The sequence below is a fragment of the Schistocerca gregaria genome, chromosome 4 (genome assembly GCF_023897955.1).
Source record: "Schistocerca gregaria isolate iqSchGreg1 chromosome 4, iqSchGreg1.2, whole genome shotgun sequence".
Taxonomy (NCBI): Eukaryota; Metazoa; Arthropoda; class Insecta; order Orthoptera; family Acrididae; genus Schistocerca; species Schistocerca gregaria.
In genome coordinates this window covers 327,181,024-327,202,856 of record NC_064923.1, presented here as the reverse complement: position 1 = coordinate 327,202,856, position 21,833 = coordinate 327,181,024, and the positions used below count along the sequence as shown (strand labels likewise).

At 40.7% G+C, this 21,833-nt stretch overlaps 1 protein-coding gene across 1 annotated transcript in view; it reads right to left on the bottom strand.

Moving 5' to 3' along the window:
- LOC126365740 (RNA polymerase-associated protein CTR9 homolog) overlaps positions 1-21,833 on the bottom strand; it is a 105,827-nt gene that overhangs the window by 59,410 nt on the left and 24,584 nt on the right. Inside the window, exons 3-6 of the mRNA XM_050008190.1 lie at positions 20,964-21,203; positions 20,302-20,570; positions 18,537-18,732; positions 18,283-18,390 (exon numbers count right to left, since the gene is read on the bottom strand). Of these exons, the coding sequence (XP_049864147.1) occupies positions 18,283-18,390; positions 18,537-18,732; positions 20,302-20,570; positions 20,964-21,203 (813 nt within the window). The remainder of the gene's footprint in view (positions 1-18,282; positions 18,391-18,536; positions 18,733-20,301; positions 20,571-20,963; positions 21,204-21,833) is intronic.

Sequence of the window (21,833 nt, the reverse complement as noted above, 5' to 3'; positions counted from 1 at the left end):
GTGCCGATGACGAAGGCACACCCGACACCATTGTCAGTCTGAGAGCCATCAGTGTACATAAAGGTACTACCAATAAGTTCCAAGTGAAGGTCGTGAAACTGAAGGCAATAGAGCGAGGTTGGAATAGCGTCCTTATGAAGCAAATGAAGGTCAACATGAACACGGGTTGGGTTGGGTTGTTTGGGGAAGAAGACCAGACAGCGAGGTCATCGGTCTCATCGGATTAGGGAAGGATGGGGAATGAAGTCGGCCGTGCCCTTTCAGAGAAACCATCCCGGCCTTTGCCTGGAGTGATTTAGGGAAATCACGGAAAACCTAAATCAGGATGGCCGGACGCGGGATTGAACCTTCGTCCTCCCGAATGCAAGTCCAGTGTCTAACCACTGCGCCACCTCCCTCGGTCAACATGAACACGGGCCGCCACACGAAACCAAGGTGGTGAAGAGTTCACACCCACTGGGAAAGTGGCAGGTAGCATGAAGTTAAGCTGCCAGAGCAATAGCTGAAAGCAAACTCCAGGAGGTAGCAGAGAAGAGGGATGTGCCCCATACAGGTGATCAAAGGCGTCATCGAAGAAGAAGGGATAGTGGCAGACAAAAGGGATGTGTATCTGCTAAGGAGGAAGTCATAGCGGTATGACAGTAGTAGTTCAACATTTTCTGCATACAGACAATCAACCGGGCTAGTGTAAAAGGTGCCAGTGGCCAAACAGATGCCATGATGATGGCTAGTATTGAGATGCTGTAAGAGGGACAGATGTGCAGATGCATAAACTAGACACTCAAGACAGATGAGGTCCAGTTGACTGAAGATCATCCAAGAGCGCATCTCTCTGACAGGTTCTGTGAGAGTACCAAAAGGGATGGTGCGCATTAAAGTCACCAAGCAGCAGAAAGGGGTGCGGGAATTGCCCAATAAGCTGGAGGAAGTCTGCCGCAGTGACACCGAATGATGGAGTGATATAAAAGGTACAGAGGGATAAGGTGAAGTGAGGTAGGAAAATGTGGACTGCAACAGCTTGAAGTCAGGTAGTAAGAGAGATGGGTAGACCGTGAATGTCATCCCAGATGAGCAGCATGACTCCCCCATAGGATGGAATGTCATCCTCAGTGAGGGAGGGGTGGGGGGTTGGGGAGGGAGAGTGGGGAGGTCGAATCGGACAGGAAAGAAATATAAGAGCTCAACGTGGCCATGAGGATGCAATTTTGTCTCCTAGAGACAGATAAAAATTGGACGCAGTGATTCCAAGAATAATTCCTCCTTGCTAGCTCTAAGACCATGAACATTCTATTGGAGGAGAGTCATGATGAGGAAAGGAGAGGAGAGAAAAATGAAGGGGTGTCACCTCGGTGGCTGCCGAGTGCCAGTCTTTGATGACTCACAGCTACAGGGTGCACAGGCTGGAGGATCCTGCTCCATGGGATCTACAGAGGCGTTGGCGTTCTCCCTCTGTCTGTCTGTCTGTCTGTGGAGTCCAGGGCAAAAAACAGTTGGCAGTTCGCAGCGGTAACACTGCGGTTGGCCTGGTGAGGATATCACATGGTAATACTGTTGAAGAGGATCTCCGAGTCAGTTAAGGAGAAGGCCGCTTGCCTTTGTTTGATTTATTGGAACCTTTCTGGTTGGCAGAGGAAGAATCTGATGTTTGTTGGTTGGAGGGATGTAAGAAGTCTTAGCGGGAGTATTCCTTCTGTCCTTTCCAGCATGTCAGGCGTGTAGCAGGCTACTTGTCCTAATAGGCGAAAGTTTGGTGGTTTGTTGCAAAGCTGAAGGAGGAGATGGGTATGTTACTGTGATACTGGGCAATTTTACAAGTGCGATGCTGAATTTGTGACCGCACGGTCAGCGTGGCCATGTCCTCTGTGGAGCAAGATGTGGCAAGAACAGTACTGTAAGTGCCAGATGCTAGAACATGGGGTTTTTGACTAGCCAACAATTTGTGAGCGACCAGGTAAGGCACTTTTTCCAGATTGATCATAGAAAAGAACTGACCGTCATCAGTACGTGAAACCACGAGGAACCATGGTACAGCTGGGAGATCCATGAATCTTGAGGTTCATTATGTTTAAGTTTGCTAGTGCTGCCAAAGATGCACTCCTTCTAATGTCCCTCCCCCCCCCCCCCCTCCCCCTCAGAGGGGGCACACCCACCTTATGTGATTGTTCACACCTCAGGTCAGACCTCCCATACTCCAGACAGAGAGACCAATTGGCAATTTGGAAAGGCTGGCCTGTACCACTGCATACATGCAAACCGTAACTGTTGACCAGGGGCTGAGAATTACACATTAGCCATCACCTGTTACACATCAGATGTGTGGGCCAGCCTTCAGGAGCACACAGGGGTGGGGGTGGGGGGGGAGAAGAAACAGAGGAACCTCAAACACTGAAGGGGAGGAAGGATTGAAGAAAGGGAACAAAGAAAGAAAAAAGGAACTAAAAACAGTGGAGAGGCTGTTCTGATGTCTTTTACTGAAAATGCAGAACACATTCCCAAAAACATCACAGACATGTTCCCCAGGGGAGGGGGGGAAAAGAATAACAAGATAATAGACATGTAGCATGGAAGAGAAAAGATGCTGCAAAGCCCCTTGGTAGCCAAGCATCAACCCACCAATGAGTGGCGAGCCCCCAAGGGGTGGTTTTGTCACACAGTGGACAGAGGCAACCTGGAGTGAGTGACATTTGGCACCCCCCTCCCCTCCACTCCACCGCTCAAAATAAAAATCCGCATACATGATTACAGAAGGACAGTTTAAAAAATCTGGCAATTTTCAACTTACTACCTGAATCTGAATACTGGTGAACAATGGCCATACATTGACAAGGCAAGAAACAGCAGAAGAACAAATCCAAGTACTGATGGAAAAAAAACTAGTTCAAGGCCATGAGATTAACTGTTTTCAGTTAATCACAAAAGTTAAATCAGTAACACCTAAAAAATGAAAAAAATGTTAGGTGAAAGAAGACAGTCTGCCAACACATGAAGGCAGCTGGAAATCACCTCCAACTGAGATTTTACCAAGAGTGCAATGTGGTATTTTCCCTTTGGCCTTAAATTCTTTAACGCTTAAAAAAAAACCTATTTTAGGCATTTACTGCTAAAAAAATTACAAGCCTGTGTACCTAAATACCTCTTCTTTAAATGATGGTTACCTTACGTGGATATTTCTTTCATCTACATTGAAGAAGTGACGCAAACACAGAAATGTAGCAACATTTACCATGATATATAAACACTAATAATAAGCATGTAATGTGCTCAAAATTAATCTATAGCCTCACTTTAACTGGCAGGATTATTATACTTTTAAATATCCTTGAAAACCACAAAACATTGGTTTGATTTGTAAGCAAACATCCAACAGAAGAAGAAATAGTATTTATGAATAAACTGTTCCAGCCAACTTATGGCATATGATTAATGTGACAAGAGGTACTAGGAAAAAATATTTAATGTTCTGGATAACTTCTATTTTTCAATATACCACTCAAAGAAGGCAGTTTTGTATCATATTTCATTGCTCTGTGACAGGGTTTAAATTGTAACAATGAAAAGAATCAATTGTTGACAAATTTATTAATTGGATAGATAAAAAAAAAATCTACTCACCAAGTGGAGACAGAACACACACATAAAAGACAGTTGTAATTGGCAAGCTTTCGGAGCAAGTGGCCCCTTCTTCAGGCAGAAGGGTTGAAGGAGAAGGAAGAGCAGTGAAGGTAACGGACTGGAGAGGTCTAGGAAAAGAGGTAGATTTCGGGAAAATCACCTAGAACCGTAGGTCAGGAGAGAATGTGTGAAGGCATAATTCATGTGATTGTCAACCTTTAAGCCATCAGTATAAATGGCTTTTGAACCAGGAATTCATCAATAAGTGAGAGAAACAAACGCCAAAATGCAGAGGTGCCTAACATTTGCTATGGTAATGAAAAGATCCAACCAGATCTTTGGACAAGATATGCACCATGGGTGGATTCATGAAGGTAACATGACAAGACTGTTCATTGGGGGTATTATGTTCCTAGAGTGGGTCTCAACGACTAGATCTGGTAGTAGTTTACAATGGCTCTTTATTCCTTTGAGGAGGGTAAACCAAGAACAAAAATTACACAGAAACTAACTTCCACTCCTCCTGCAGGATGACATATACACTAACAATCTGGACTCTGGCTACTGCCAAAGAGTCGGACTTACCGTATGGTAAGTCTCCCCTGACCAGCAGTTTTGGGTGACTTTCCCAAAATCTACCCCTTTTCCTAGACCTCTCCAGTCCTTTTCTTTCACCCCTCTTCCTTCCCTTCATCCCTTCTGCCTGAAGGAGTAGCCACAGGCTCCGAAAGCTTGCCAATTAAGACCGTCTTACCTGTGTGTTCTGCCATCACTTCGTGAGTAGATTTTTTTATCTGTACAATTAAATAAAAGGGTTTAAATTATGATTGTCTTCAATATGGATATAACTGATGGCTTCAGTTAAATGTTAAGTTTTCCGTTTACTGGCAATAATGATAACACTTTCACAGACATACAATTTGACAATTTGTTGCAGAAAAGAATGTGATGATTAATTTATTTTCAATTCAAAACTTTGTTGGTGTTGGTGACATTATTACTATTTAATTCATCTTTCACACGACACATTTAGGGAAATATCTCGTTTTAAGTGAATTTTTGTTGGTTTTTACAAGTTGAATGCAATGCCTGCAATGTGTGAGCTGCTACATAATCCTGCAGCTTCTCCTACAGATATTGATATATAAAATTAAATTCACATTTCTGTTTATCTGTATCACAGCAACTACCTACTTCCACACTTTCTGCAAAAAAGATGGCACTTTTAACAAAGATATATATTTTAGGCATAAATCTAAATGAGCAAGTAAGCAACAAACAAAGACTTGTATCTTTTTAATCATGCAGTTGTTTCAACTGGTACAATGACTTGACTTACGACCATTCATTTACCAGTGAACACACTACAGTGAATTAATTTTTAAGGGGAATGAAAGGGACTAAACATCAAGTTCATCAGTCCAGTACTCTCTTTAATAGTTGAAGACCAAATGTTTGCAGGAAAAGAAAAGGAAGGACTGCCTTTGTGGTTCATAGCTTGTTTGTAGTGACCACAGAGAGCCATTCCTTGTTTCAATTCTCCAAAAGCTGAAGTTGTAATGTTGACTGCAAGCTGTGTCCCTGCATCCTCAACTCCAGGGTTTCCATTTCGGTAGCTTTCTTTGTTAAGGGATCTTTGAGTCTACATGAATACAATAGTGTTCCCAACATAACAGAGGCTACAAAGAAGATTGTGAATCATCAGTACCAATGGGTTCAAAGGATAGCATTGCCTTACAGCCTGCTTAGAGAGTCACTAAAGAATAGAATGTGTGTGTGTGTGTGTGTGTGTGTGTGTGTGTGTGTGTGTGTGTGGTCTTGGATAATGGTAACACACAAATACTTTTGAGTAGTTCATAGCCTCCAGAATGTGTGATGGCATAATTCACGTGATTGTCGACCTTTGAGCTATCAGTATAGATATGAATATGAAGCTGGTATCTGTACAGATACCATTGGTGATCTTGCAGCTCTCAAAGAATGAAATTATAATGAAATCCAGACCTTTTAGCTGCTTATAGGCATTGATAAATATCAACTGGGACAGCTGAAAAATGTGTGCCCCAACCTGCACCTCCTGCTTACATGGCAGACACTATGCGACTGAGCCACTGAGAACACAAACGATAGTATGACTGCAGGTACTTATCTCTGGCACGCTCCCTATGACACCCACACTTTCCAACTTCTGTCCACACACTGTATTTATAGGGCCCCCTCTCCACCATACTGATTACTCGCGGTAGTCAATCTACCGATTTCCGTAAGAGTTCGGGCAATGTGAGTGAATCCCCACTTAATCATTGGCCAGTAAGCTTTATCTATATGTAGATGGTATCTGTTCTTTCGGGCATGTCGGAAAGAACAGATACCATTGGTGATCATGCAGCTCTCTAAGAATGAAATTACAAAAACTGCCGTGGGTAATGAGTATAGTGGGCAGGGGCGCAACAAATGGAGTGTGTGGACAGAAATTTTGAAAGTGTTGGTCTCATGGGGAGCATGCCAGAGATAAGTCCCTGCAGTCACACTATCCTTTGTGTCCGTGGCTCCGACAGATAGAGCTTCTTCCATGTAGGCAGGAGGTCTCGAGTTCGAGTCCCGGTCTGTGCACACAGTTTTCAACTGTACCTGTTGTTGCCTGTAACCAGCTTAAGGTCTAGATTTCATTATAATTTCATTCTTCGAGAGCTGCAAAATCACCAATGGTATCTGTACAGATATCAGCTTCATGCAAATAAGATTTATCAGCCAATGATCGTCTTCAGTGCGGATGCACTCACACTGCCCAATTCTTACTGGAATCAGTAGATTGACTACCCCGAGTAATGAGTATGATTGGCAGGGGCACTACAAATATATTGTGTGGACAGAAAGTTGGAAAGTGTGGGTCCCATGAGGAGAGTGCCCAAGGTAAGTCCCTGCAGTCACACTATCATCTGTGTCCTCAGTGGCTCAGTTGGATAGAGTGTCTGCCATGTAAGCGGATGGTCCTGGTTTCAAGTCCTGGTCAGGGCACACAAGTTTTCAACTGTCCCCGTTGATATTTATCAACACCTGTAAGCAGCTAAAGGTCTGGATTTCATTATAATTTCATTCTTCGAGAGCTGCAAAATCACCAATGGTATCTGTACAGATATCAGCTTCATGCAAATAAGATTTATCAGCCAATTATCGTCTTCAGTGCGGATGCACTCACACTGCCCAATTCTTACTGGAATCAGTAGATTGACTACCCCGAGTAATGAGTATGATTGGCAGGGGCACTACAAATATATTGTGTGGACAGAAAGTTGGAAAGTGTGGGTCCCATGAGGAGAGTGCCCAAGGTAAGTCCCTGCAGTCACACTATCATCTGTGTCCTCAGTGGCTCAGTTGGATAGAGTGTCTGCCATGTAAGCGGATGGTCCTGGTTTCAAGTCCTGGTCAGGGCACACAAGTTTTCAACTGTCCCCGTTGATATTTATCAACACCTGTAAGCAGCTAAAGGTCTGGATTTCATTATAATTTCATCAGTTTAGATGGATTTTGAGCCAGGAATTCGCCAATAACTGAGAGAAACAAATGCCAAAATGCAGAGTTATCTAACATTTTCTATGGTAATGGAAAGATCCAGCCTGATCTTTGGGCAAGATAAGCACCATGGGTGGGTTCACGAACGTAACATGACGAGATGGTTCAGTGGAGGTATTATGACCTAGATTGGGTCTTAACGACTAGCCCAAGTGGGAGTTCACTATGGCTCTTTATTCCTTTGAGGAGGGTCGACAAAGAACAAAAATTACATAAGAAACAAACATCCACTCCTCCTGAGGGACGACACATATACTAACAATCTGGACTCTGACTAGTGCCCAAGAGTCGGACAGAAAATAAACAATCTACACAGATAGCACTATAAACAAAGCTTCAATTCCGGTCATTGTCTTACTTCGCTGACATGTAGCTGTTGAGGGACTGCAGTGCACCCAGCACAAGAAGAGGCCAGCTCTCAGTGATGGGAACTGCCCGCTGTGATCACTGTGTCTGCTTAAATACCCATACTTCTAGAAGACATGTGCTAACATCAACACACATGACCGGCAGGGGTGTGACTAAGCGGTACCACAGCAGCCTCTGGCTATGGCTGGTAAGGCTCCTCACTCCCGGTACTCCCCCTGGTGACTTGCCAGTAACTTAGGCGTCCAGCGATGTCACGGACATGTGCACGAGCGGCACCCTTCCCTGCCTGTGCAGCATAGTTGTCATGCCCCTGCGCACCACAGCAGGGGGGAAGTGGAAGACAGTGAAGAGACTACATAAGAACTGCTGCTGCTGTTGTTGTGGTCTTCAGTCCAAAGACTGGTTTGATGCAGCTCTCCATGCTGCTCTATCCTGAGCAAGTCCCTTCATCTCCAAAAACACTCCTGGAAATGGAAAAAAGAACACATTGACACCGGTGTGTCAGACCCACCGTACTTGCTCCGGACACTGCGAGAGGGCTGTACAAGCAATGATTACACGCACGGGATAGCGGACACACCAGGAACCGCGGTGTTGGCCGTCGAATGGCGCTAGCTGCGCAGCATTTGTGCACCGCCGCCGTCAGTGTCAGCCAGTTAGCCGTGGCATACGGAGCTCCATCGCAGTCTTTAACACTGGTAGCATGCCGCGACAGCGTGGACGTGAACCGTATGTGCTGTTGACGGATTTTGAGCGAGGGCGTATAGTGGGCATGCGGGAGGCCGGGTGGACGTACCGCCGAATTGCTCAACACGTGGGGCGTGAGGTCTCCACAGTACATCGATGTTGTCGCCAGTGGTCGGCGGAAGGTGCACGTGCACGTCGACCTGGGACCGGACCGCAGCGACGCACGGATGCACGCCAAGACCGTAGGATCCTACGCAGTGCCGTAGGGGACCGCACCGCCACTTCCCAGCAAATTAGGGACACTGTTGCTCCTGGGGTATCGGCGAGGACCATTTGCAAACGTCTCCATGAAGCTGGGCTACGGTCCCGCACACCGTTAGGCCATCTTCCGCACACGCCCCAACATCGTGCAGCCCGCCTCCAGTGGTGTCGCGACAGGCGTGAATGGAGGGACGAATGGAGACGTGTCATCTTCAGCGATGAGAGTCCCTTCTGCCTTGGTGCCAATGATGATCGTATGCGTGTTTGGCGCCGTGCAGGTGAGCGCCACAATCAGGACTGCATACGACCGAGGCACACAGGGCCAACACCCGGCATCATGTTGTGGGGAGCGATCTCCTACACTGGCCGTACACCTCTGGTGATCGTCGAGGGGACACTGAATAGTGCACGGTACATCCAAACCGTCATCGAACCCATCGTTCTACCATTCCTAGACCGGCAAGGGAACTTGCTGTTCCAACAGGACAATGCACTTCCGCATGCATCCCGTGCCACCCAACGTGCTCTAGAAGGTGTAAGTCAACTACCCTGGCCAGCAAGATCTCCGGATCTGTCCCCCATTGAGCATGTTTGGGACTGGATGAAGCGTCGTCTCACGCGGTCTGCACGTCCAGCACGAACGCTGGTCCAACTGAGGCGCCAGGTGGAAATGGCATGGCAAGCCGTTCCACAGAACTACATCCAGCATCTCTACGATCGTTTCCATGGGAGAATAGCAGCCTGCATTGCTGCGAAAGGTGGATATACACTGTACTAGTGCCGACCTTGTGCATGCTCTGTTGCCTGTGTCTATGTGCCTGTGGTTCTGTCAATGTGATCATGTGATGTATCTGACCCCAGGAATGTGTCAATAAAGTTTCCCCTTGCTGGGACAATGAATTCACGGTGTTCTTATTTCAATTTCCAGGAGTGTAACTACTGCAACCTACATCTTTCTGAATCTGTTTACTATAGTCACCTCTTGGTCTACCTCTATGATTTTTATCCCTCACACTTCCCTCAAATACTAAATCGGTGATCCTTTGATGTGTCAGAATGTGCCCCGTCAACCAATCCTGTCCTATGGTCAAGTTGTGCCACAAATTTCTTTCTCCACAATTCTACCAGTACTTCCTTGTTATGTGATCAACCCAATTCTACCAGTACTTCCTTGTTATGTGATCAACCCATCTAGTCTTCAGCATTCTTCTGTAGCACCGCATCTCAATAGCTTCTATTCTCTTTTTATCTAAACCGTTTATCATGCATATTTCAATTCCCTACAGGGCTACACCCCAGACAAACACCTTCAGAAAAAACTTCCTAACACTTAAATTTATATTTGATGTTAATAAATTTATCTTCATCTGAAATGCTTTCCTTGCCATTGCCAGTCTACAATTCATACCCTCCCGACTTCAGCCATCATCATTTATTTCATTGCCCAAAAACAAAAACTCATGTACTACTTTAAGTGTATCATTTCGCTATGCAATTTCATTAATGTAACTTGATTTAATTCAACCATATTCCATTATCGTTGTTTTGTTTTTGTTGATTTCATCTTGTATCCTCCTTTTAAGACCTTGTCCATTCCATTCAACTTCTCTTCCAAGTCTTTGCTGTCTCTGACAGAATTACAATGTCATCAGCAAACCTCAAAGTTTTTATTTCTCCTCCATGAACTTTAATTCTTACCCCAAATTCTTCTTTGGTTTCCTTTACTGTTTGCTCAATGTACATATTGAATAACATGGGAGATAGGGTTGTAGCCTGTCTCACTCCCTTCTCAACCACTGCAGCCCTTTCGTGCCCCTCAACACTTATCACTGCCGTCTGGTAGCCATACAATTTGTATGTAGCCCTTCGCTCCCTGTATTTTACACCTGCTACCTTCAATGTTTCAAAGAGAGTATTCCAGTCGACATTATCAACAGCTTTTTCTAAGTCTAAAAATGCTATAAATGTAGGTTGCCCTTCCTTAACCTATCTTCTAAGACAAGTCGTAGGATCAGTATTGCCTTGTGTATTCCTACATTTGTCCAGAATCCAAACTGACCTTCCCCAAGGTTGGCTTCCACAAGTTTTTACATTCTTCTGTAAACAATGTGTCAGTATTTTGCACCCATGACATTAAACTGACAGTTCAATAATTTTCACATCAGTCAGCAACTGCTTTCTTTGAAATTGGAATTACTACATTATTCTTGAAGTCTGAGAGTATTTCACCAGTCTCATAAATCTTGCACATGAGGTGGAACAGTTTTATCAAGGATGCCTCTCCCAAGGCTCTCAGTAGTTCTGATGGAATACGTATACCCCAGGGCCTTGTTACAATTTAGGTCTTTCCGAGCTTTGTCAAATTCTTTTTGCAATATCATACCTCCCATCTCATTTTCATCTATGTCCACTTCACTTTCTATATTATTGCTTTCAAGTCAACTCTTTGTAAAGGCAGTCTATATAGTCCTTCCACCTTTCGGCTCTCCCTACTTTGCTTGGGCTACTGATATTCATACAGCTGCTTCTCTTTTTTCCAAAGGCCTCTTTAATTTCCCTGTAGGTGGTATCCATCTAGCCCATAGTGAAACATGTTTCTAATCCTTAAATTTGTCCTCTAGCCGTTCCTGATTAACAATTTTGCACCTCTTGTCAATCTTATTTTTTATCCCCTTCCACTTGTTCCATTTTTAAATTTTCTCCTTTCATCAATTACATTCAACATCTCTTGTTATATTCGAGGAATTCTACTAGATCCTGCCTCTTTACCTATTTGATACTCTGCTACATTCACTTTTTGATCCCTGAAAACTACCAATTCATGTTGTTCTGTATTCCTTCCCCTGCTCGAGTCACCCATTGCCTAATGTTCCCTCTGAAACTCTCAACAACCACTGGTTCTTTCAACTTATCCAGGTCCCACCTCCTTAACTTCCTATATTTTTCCAATTACTTCAGTTTTAATCTGTAATACATAATCAATAAATTGTGGTCAGAGTCACCATCTGCTCCTGGAAATGTCTTACAATTTAAAGTGTGGTCCCTAAACCTCTGTCTAACTATTATATGATCAATTTGAATACCTTCTTATGTCTCCAGGTCTCTCCCACATATATGACTTTTTAGGATTCTTAAACCAAGTGTTAGTGATGATTGAATTATGCTCTTTGCAAAATTCTACCAGGCGGTTTCTTCTTTCATTCCTTTCTCCCTGTCCATATTCACTTACAATTTTTCCTTCTCCTACTACTGAACCCCAGTCCACCGTCACACTTGGAAATTTTTGCCTCGTTTGACTATCTGAATAATTTCTTTTATTTCATCATAAATTTATTCTCTCTCTTCATCATAGATTGTATGTAAACTTGTACTATTGTAGTAGGTATGGGCTTCATGTCTATCTTGCCTAAGATAATGTCTTCACTATGCTGTTCATAGTAGCTTATCTACATTCCTATTTCCTTATTCATTATTAAATCCACTCCTGCTTTTACTACTATTTGACTTTGTATTTATAATCCTGTACTCACCTGACCAGAAGTCCTGTTCCTTCTGTGACCAAACTTCTCTAATTCCCACTACATCACAATACCAGCGCAGCAGGGCCTTTTTGGTTGATGTAACAAGGCCAGATCAGTCAATCATCCAGACTGCTGCCCGTCTCCGGGAACCACACGTTTGTCTGGCCTCTCAACAGATACCCCTCCATTGTGGTTGTACCTGCGGTACGGCCTTTTGTATCACCAAAGCACACAAGCCACACCACTGACAGCAAGGTCTAGGGTTGACATAGGGTCCATGCTACTAGAACACTGAAACCGGGTCATCCATAACGGAGGTAAAGGTTCTGTCAGTGAAAAGGATATAATGATTTCACTGGGTAACTGCATATACATATTGCATAATTTAGCAGTAACTGACAACGTCCAATTCATAGGGGAAGAACCCCACCATCTACAAAAAGGTAGTCCACAGGGCTCATTCATAAAGTCTGGACACGAGCTATATCACTGTAGTGGTGAACTGGATCCAGTAACTGCAAAGCTGAAGGGGCTGCTGATCCATAGGTCAGACACCCACATCCCACACAGGGTAACACTATTGCTATGCACAGACACAAGAGGGTGGTGAGGTCCCTATCCTACATGTGACTCGGCAGTGGAGTGTGTTGAGTTTCAAATGGCACTTCTCTTTAAGCTGACATATGTGCTACCCATGTCAATGGAGCACCAAATAAAAGTCCTCTAAGTGAAAGAAAGAAACACACACACACACACACACACACACACACACACACACACACACACACAGAGAGAGAGAGAGAGAGAGAGAGAGAGAGAGAGAGAGAGAGAGAGAGAGAGAGACTACCACATTTAGAAGTTCATTATGAAAACACGCTAGAATAGAGTTTGGTATATTATCTGCATACCCACCAAAATAATAACTGCAGATTTCTACTATTTATTCTTTTAGCAATTCACCATAACCTGCTTGAAAAAAAGAAGAGCTGCCATCTCTTATGTTTTAATTTGATTATTTGTTCTTTCACACTCCTTGAAAGTAAACTAGGTTAAAAGAGGTTTCAATAACATTGTTTTGAAAGCAGTTTCACTGGAACTAACAGAAGAGTAAGGCATTCATCATTTGAATTTGTAGATCCGTATGTTGACCGTGTTTGCAGTTAAAATTGTAGGATGTGAGGTCCACCTGTTATGCAAAACACTGTTTCTTCTCAGTACCCAAACATGTTTCAGCACCACTGTGCCATCATCAGTGGATTTCCATTTTATTTATTCTGTAATGTGAACATTTCTATTAAATGATCACAAAATTATGTGGATGTTTAGTTCAAACAATAGTTCATGTCTTTTGTTAATACCTTTACACTTGGTGTGCATGATTTTTCTGGATTATTTACTACAGATATCTTGTCATTTACAACCAAACAATGTTGATGAGAGATTTTTCTGAGAGTTAACCTATCATCTAGAATGTAATTTAGTTTGTCGTGATATTTCGTGCCTATATTCATTTTTACTTACATTTTCGTGTGGCAAGCCCTTCTCCGCATCATGGTGAGGTATTGTGATGCACACATAAATATAACACGTATTTTCCGCAAATAAGGCCATAAAAACACTTTTCACTTCACCAACATACAGTGTGATTGTGGTTTGTTGTGTGTCCCCAGCCCAGTCGGTGTTCATTTGTTCACCAGGGAGTTCGGTGCTAAATTTGAAGTTTGTTTACATTTTATCTCTCTCTCTCTCTCTCTCTCTCTCTCTCTCTCTCTCTCTCTCTCTCTGTGTGTGTGTGTGTGTGTGTGTGTGTGTGTGTGTGTGTGTGTGTGTGTGTGAGAGAGAGAGAGAGAGAGAGAGAGATGTTCGTTTTTGTACTGTTTACATAGTTTTTGATTAAATTGTCTACCATATGGGTATCGTAACCATTTTCTACTCCTAAAGAAATAACAGTGTTACTGTGTTTACTTCTTGTGTGTAGTTCTGTTTGTTCACGGGTGTTCTGTTTACCGTATTTACTCGAATGTAAGCTGCACTTTTTTTCCAGTTTTTGTAATCCAAAAAACAGTCTGCGGCTTAGAATCAAGTGCAAAGTAAGTGGAAGTTCTGCAAAATGTCGGTAGGTGCTGCCTCAACTAACTTCTGCCATCGAATGTATGTAATGCTACACAGGCATGCTTTGCAGGCACAAAGATAAATACTGGCACCAAAACCTCTGCATCAGTAAATAAAATTTAAAAAAAAAAAAAAAAAAAAAGGTAGAAGACGAGATTTTTTTCTCCGCCCCAAGTTTCGACCATTGCATTTTCATATATTATCCAACGAAGTAAACAGAAATTCCGTATCATTCATCTTCGAATGCAGCAGCCTTTCAAATATTCGTAGCAACAAAACTAAATTTCTTCACACAAAAATACCAACAATGCACAAGGCTTTAGGATTTTTGCAAAAGTTGATATGCTGAGTCGCATTAAGATTGCAAGTAGCGGCACCTATTGCTTCGTGGAATTTTGTGAAGTGCTTGTTGGTGTTAGTGAACCATAATGAAGCGCTTTCATTATATTGCCAAATTGAAGAGGGGAGTTATTTCTTTTGCGGAACAAAGTTCTAATCGTGCTGCAGGTCTGCAATACATGATTGATGAGAGCAACGTCAGGCGATGGCGACTACAGAGAGACAAATTATTTGAATGTTCAAGTAGCAGGAAAGCATTTAGTGGGCCAAAGTGTGGCCTATATCATGCACTAGAAGTGATGTTAAATGAATTTGTTAAGGAACAGCGTCAGAAATTCCTGCCTGTGAGTGCCGAAATTTTAAAAATTAAGGCACATGAAATTGCTAGAGAGCAAAAAATAGAAAATTTTAAGGCTAGTCGCAGCTGGATTGATGGGTTTATGAAGCGCTGGAGGGTTTTTCACTTCGGAGGCGAACTTCAGTTGCACAGAAGCTGCTGAAAAATAATAAAGAAAATTTGTGGAATTTCAGTGCTTCATAATTAGGTGGTGCACAGAAAAGCAATACCTTCTTGGTCAGACAGGAAATGCTGACCAAACTCCTGTGTATTTTGACATGCCATCAAATTATATGGTTGACACCAAAGGAAAGAAAGACATAAGTGTTCTTACATCAGGGGATGAAAAACAGCGGATGTCCATCATTGCTTGCTTGCACAGCAGATTGATATAAATTACCACCATTTATAGTTTTCAAGCGAAAGACTTTACTGAAATCTGAAGTGTTTCCAAAAACTGTAATTGTACGAGCAAACGAAACTGGGTGATTTTTGGAGGACATGGTGGTGAAATAGATTAGGCGTGTGAGGAATCGTTGTCCTGGCGCAATGCTTGGTTTACGCAGTCTGTTGGTATTAGATACGTATGCAGGCCATACAACACCTGCAGTAAAATGAAAATTAGAGGAAAGCGAAACGTACTTGGCAATAATTCCAAGTGTAATGACGACTATTCTGCAACCATTTGACGTCTGTTTGAATAAACAATTTTAGGACAAGATTAAATGCATGTACACAGACTGGCTTTCGAACAGCGACAGACAACTGACACCAACAGGACGTGTAAAACGCACAAGTTTGTCCCAAGTGCGCCAATGGATTTATGATGCATGAAAGTGTGTTCAAAATCACTGTGCAACAAGCATTTAAAAAATGTTCGAAATCCAATGCACTAGATGGTACGGAGGACAATGCTCTGTATGAAGAAATGAGTAACAAAGAATCGAGTGATAGTGATTCAGAATCATGCTAATATGTTAAACATTTTGTATAAGATGTATTACAAACCTAATAAAATTTTATTTTAAATTTCAGCATTTAATTTCTAAGTTATTTTCATTCCTATTTTATAAGCGTTGCACAGGATAGAAAAGTGTGGAGAGCTGCATCAAACCAGTCTACGAACTGGAGATGACAACAACAACACACTCTGCATTTGAAGTCATCACTAAAAATCTACTGGGGAAATCCAACTGGCAAGACTGTTGGGGTGTATGCCAATATGACCAACTGTACATTCACAATTTTTTCCTACCTGTGACAAGAGATGGTTGCTAATAGGAACTTTTATGAATCGTGAATAACATGCAGTATTGTCTTCACCATAAGAATAATACGAACATAAACATTATGTCATGTATTCTTTTGTGTTTGCTGCTATCTCATTTAAATCCTGTCTGCCTAATAAACTAGAAAACTAAAGTGAGACAACAGCAAATGCGGAAGAATATAGATTTCAGGTCATGTTTATATTCGTATTATTCTTATGCTGAATAGTGATACAGCCAGAAATGAAGCACGGCAAGTGACTAGAATTTTAAATCTAAGATGACTAATTTCTGCAAAGATTTTTCAAATGGAGAAAAATTTTCACTAAACTCTCGTTCAGAACATCTTCTGTCATACGGAGTGTATTATTTGGTTCTTGTTGATCATTATCAAAGAAAGCAGTAGTGTAAGTAACAACAAATAGCAGTCACTTGCCACTGTTTCACTAATGAGACAATTCCTCTCTTTTTTTATTGCAAGTGGTGATAGTGCGCACAAAAGCAAGCCGAGCTGTGAGCAGCGACAGGTCATAAACATTCATTACCAGAATGCACGAACATGCATGACACAGTACAATAATGCATTTTCAGTTTAGAGTGACAAACACCTATAGCAAAGAGAACGGCACATATCAGATCAAAGCAAAATAAGCTAACAATTCGAACCAGATGAAGCACGTGAAAAAGGAAGGGTACCCGTATAAATACGAGTGCATAGCAATGGCTACCTGGTAAAGCTTAACTGCTAAGCTTACGACTTGAACCAAACTACTGTAGCTGTATCTTCATCCATTCGACCTAAATTGCATCTCGCGTTACAATGGACCAACTTTGTTTCGATTTGGAGGTGCGATCTAAATCTTCTCTCTCCTCTTGAATTTTGAGTTTCAAATTTCAGGTGCGGCTTAGATTAGGGAATTTTTTTTCCCTTGATTTCAAGCTTCATTTTTCAGGTGTGGTAATATGGTAATCTATGGAGCATGAATCTGAAGTGTGCTTGCTTGTGTGTCAATTGTTGATTTAACAGGTTGTGAATGGTGGTGTTTGTGGTTGTTGGTTTCCTGAATATTTTGAAGTAGTGTGTGTTTTTTGTTTTATGTATGGTAATCTAGAAAACGTAGTGTGTTGTTAGTTTCTGTTTCTAATGTAAAGTTAATTTTTGAGTGTAAGTTATTTCATATTGTAGCTGTTTTCTGTGTGTATGTGGTTCATCAATCGGGCATATTATGCCATCAACATATGCCTGATTGATGACCCCCCCCCCCCCCCCCCCCCACACACACACACACACACACACACACACACACACAGGACAGCTAATGGACTGGGACACACAACAAACCACAATCACACTGCGTTTTGGTGAAGTGAAAAGTGCTTTTACGACCTTATTTGTGGAAAATACATGTTATATTTATGTGTGCATCACAATACCTCACCATGATGCAGAGAAGGGCTTGCCACACGAAAAATTAAGTAAAAACAAATCAGGTACAAAATATCGTGACAAGCTAAATTACATTCTAGATGACAGGTTAACTCTCAGCAAAATCTCCCATCAACATAGTTTGGTTGCAGATGACAAGCTACCTGTAGTAAATAATCCAGAAAAATCATGCACGCCAAGTGTAAATGTATTAACAAAAAGAAACTAGCTATTGTTTGAACTAAACATCCACATAGTTTTGTAATCATTTAATAAAAACGTTCACATTACAGAATAAATAAAATTGAAACCCACTGATGATGGAACAGTGGTGCTGAAACATGTTTGGGTACTGAGAAAAAATGCTGTTTCGCATAACTGGTGGACCTCACTTCATACAAATGAGTAGAGGTGGGCTTTGTTAATGTTGGTTTGTTAATTCATTATGCAGAAAATGAACTACAAAACCACCGCATACTCAAAGACTGAAGAAAAAAGTGATTGGTTCTTTTAGCTCGCTACAGAGTAATAATGCCAGATGAAAATATAGGAAATGCAACAAATGTGTTTCTGCCACCTTTGTTCACATTTAGGTATGTTGCCATCTGTTAAATGAAGGTTTTCTTGTACCTTTATCTTATTTTATTTTAATTTAATACACAGTTGCTCATCTAGTATAAATTTTCTACAGTATAGTAGCTTTAATTTATATTAAAGTGCTGTTGACATTTTCCCGTTTATATTGCCACATATCTCAAAGATTATCTGAAAGAATACCTGAACGTGAAATGCACGTGCTAGCTGGTAACAGCTTTCAGCCCTCATTGCTTCATTTTCGGTGTTGTGAAATGCATGTAGTGCCAGATGCTGCACTTTGTTGTAATCCTGAGAAAATAATGTCAAACTTTTAGTAATATGTAAGTTTAAAAAAATGGGCAACTTGGATACTCAAATCATCGATATTTTAGTGAATATCAAGATCAATAATTTTTAGATAATTTAAAATAAGTACTTATGCATAATTAACATACCTTCTTGAAAAAGAAATGATTTGCTAGGTGATTTAGTACCATTGGATTTGTTGAGTCTATTGTATATGCTTTAGATAACATCTGAACTCCTGTTCGGATGGATTCTGGTTCTTGTTGATTTAATTTTAAAATAGCCAATCCAACAAGTGCCCCAACACATTGTGCATCCAACTGCAAGGCACGTTCAAATGCCAACCTTGGAACATAATATGTATTGCATACATAATTCAAAGCGGGTCTACAATTAACATTGAGGAATAAAACTGCAGTGGGCAAGAGGTAATTTATTCCACTTTTAGAGGGCAAAGGTAGCCCAACGTTTATAATTTATACAACAGAATACATAAGTTTCATTTCTATGGATGTAGTCTGAAACCAAATTATGAAAATGTGGACAAGACTACAAGAAGTTACGCAAATTACACTCCTTGAGACATTTAGTCATAACACCAAATCAATTCTCAAAAACTTTTTGAATTAGGAGACATAGCCAATGTCTTTCAAATTATCATTCACTACCTTGCATTCATAAAATTATTATGATGTTGTAAATATCAAATAGCAATTTTATATCAATGACAGTATCCTGTATGAAAAGCTGTAACATAAGCTGTAAGGATACAATAAAACAAGCAGCGGTGCACAGTGTGTACACTCTTTTTTTTTTTTTTTTTTCAAGGACAAATGAAAGGGACATGTAACAAATGATAAATGTTTCACAGAAAGGAATTTTAAGATATATTCAGAAAATAATATCACACAATTGTATACATAGCTATGTAATAAATATCAAGTTATCGTAAAAACTAAAATAGGCTAAAAGTGTGTGTGGTTGCTCATGTGCTGAAGTATTGTTTGACTTTAAATGTTGGCACAAAAATGCTGTTTGTTCGAAAGTGTTCCACTGTTAAGATGTAGGGAAAGAAGTTGTCAAGAAAAAGAGCATAACTGATTTGAGTACTCGATCAATACAAGTGAAATCTTAACAAGGTAAAACAATGAATGTGTGTGTGTGTGTGTGTGTGTGTGTGTGTGTGTGTGTGTGTGTTTTATTGTTGACGAAGGTCTTAATGGCTGAAAGCTTTATTTGTGACAGTCTTTTTGTTGTACCTATCTGTGAGTCAGCACATCTGCACTATGTCATGGGAATAATTATATAGTTTAGACAGAAGTCATATTGGCAATTGTTGTAAATAGCTAACACACAATAGCTTTGGAGGTATTAAGGAAAGCATTTTCCTAAACTGTTAGACATGTGACACTTTGCCAAAGGCAATTTTAGAATAATTTTTGATTTCACTCTCAAAGGATTTTGATAAATATTACATTGAAGCAAAGAGACTATAGTGTTCTGCACACAATGTCCTTCAGTACAAAATTTCATTATAAACACAGCTAATGGCTAGGGAATACCGCAGTGTCAAAATGTTTGGAATGAAATAGTAATGGATGATTTTCTAACCTACTTACTTATGTAAATACTATTGTACAAAAATTAAAAATGTGAACTAAAAATGTGAGCTGTACCATACAACATGAAATCTAGCACTGTCACCGACATGTGAAAAATACTGTTAACTAGGAAATTATTCAAAACAGTGTATGCATCTAGTAGCATAATTATGTGTATTGTTCTTTCTAGAAAGGAAATAATCAACTTCACTTTATTTACTGGAAGCTCAATATTCACATTCATATTACATCGTTATACATATTTTTAACATATTTCTGATAGTTACACGCACTGAGACAAAGAATTTGTTACCTAGCTTTTTCCTGATTTCCAAGCTTCATGAAACAATGTCCCATACCAAGCCTAACAGCAGCTGGACACTGTGGGTTAGTGCGAAGTGCCTTCTTATAGAAAGCCAAAGCTCCTCTGTAATCTTTCTTGTTAAATGCAATGCAGGCTTTACCCAGCAATGATGGAATATTATTTGGGGACTGATTTAGCACAAAATTAAACTGTGCATCTGCCTGTTCCATTTTATCGCCTTCCAACAGACAGAAATATGCTCGACCCAAAAGATGGTTCTGCAAAATAATAATAATGTTGTAGGATACATCAATCAGTCTAGAATGTAACAATACGGCTTCATAATTCTCATCTTTGAGACAATATGGGATGAAGTGTTATCTCAGCTGAATGAGGATAAGGAAGGAAATCAGCAGGACTACTAGAAAAAAATATTGTCAACCAATGTATTAAGAATATAACTTATTCAAATTTAGAGTTAAAAATAAGAGAAGTAGATAACAAATAAGAATGAAGCAACTGGAATAAAGTACGGCCTATTGCCACAAAAATCATTCAAGACAATGGCAATCTAGCAATATGCCTTAGGCAACAACTCACATCACAAAACTACAGGATGTGTTAAAATTCCACACTTCAATGATTAATGTGTGTGGCTAATGAATACATACCTGATCATACATAATAATTTTGTCAGCTGTTGTGTAGAGCAATGTCGCTTTAGTGAAGAGCTCTCTCTTCTTATCTTTGTTCTTTTCCCTATTGGCCTCTTGTACATAATATGCTGCCAGCATATCCAAAGCTCGCATTTGGTCTTTTTCGAAGTCTCTGTAATCGATGTTAGCATCTGTCCGAGATGCTTCCAATATCTTAATGAAGTCATCAATTTTTTCTTGCTTATAATATTCCAACTGAAATAATGTAAAGATACTGTGATTATTCTCACGGATACACCACATATGACAAAAGATGTTGACAATGTACTTATTTTCTATAAATAATACCCATGTGTAACACCATGAAAAGAGAAGTAAGGTTGCTATAGATCTGCACCTATTTTCCATGGTCTTCTTTCTGCTAATGCAAGATCTTTGTCTATAAAAACAGGTGTACTGTTTACTATTCATTTTCTTGCAGACAGTACCACTTAGAAGCATCCCTAATGGTCTTATCATTTCCCAACAGCATCTCCGGGTGTGCCTGGGTTTTAGTTGCCAATACGTAAATTTCGGTCTCAATAAATAATCTGTTAAGGCTTTCCACTGAGCAAGACAGTATCTTTAAGAAGCTGATTTTTGTTCATCCGCAATTTCAAATGAGGCAGAGCTGGTTATTGCTCACCTAAACCTATTCATGAAGATGTGTCTGAAACATGGGATTAATAAGAACCATCAAAATCTTTTCCATCTCTTTAAAGCTGGTCACTTGTTATAGTACCATACAGTAGATACTGTATCTCTCAAAACTGACTAATTTCAATCACACACGTTTCAAAAGGAAAGTTCTCACAAGATGACATTCATATTATAAGACTGAAAGGC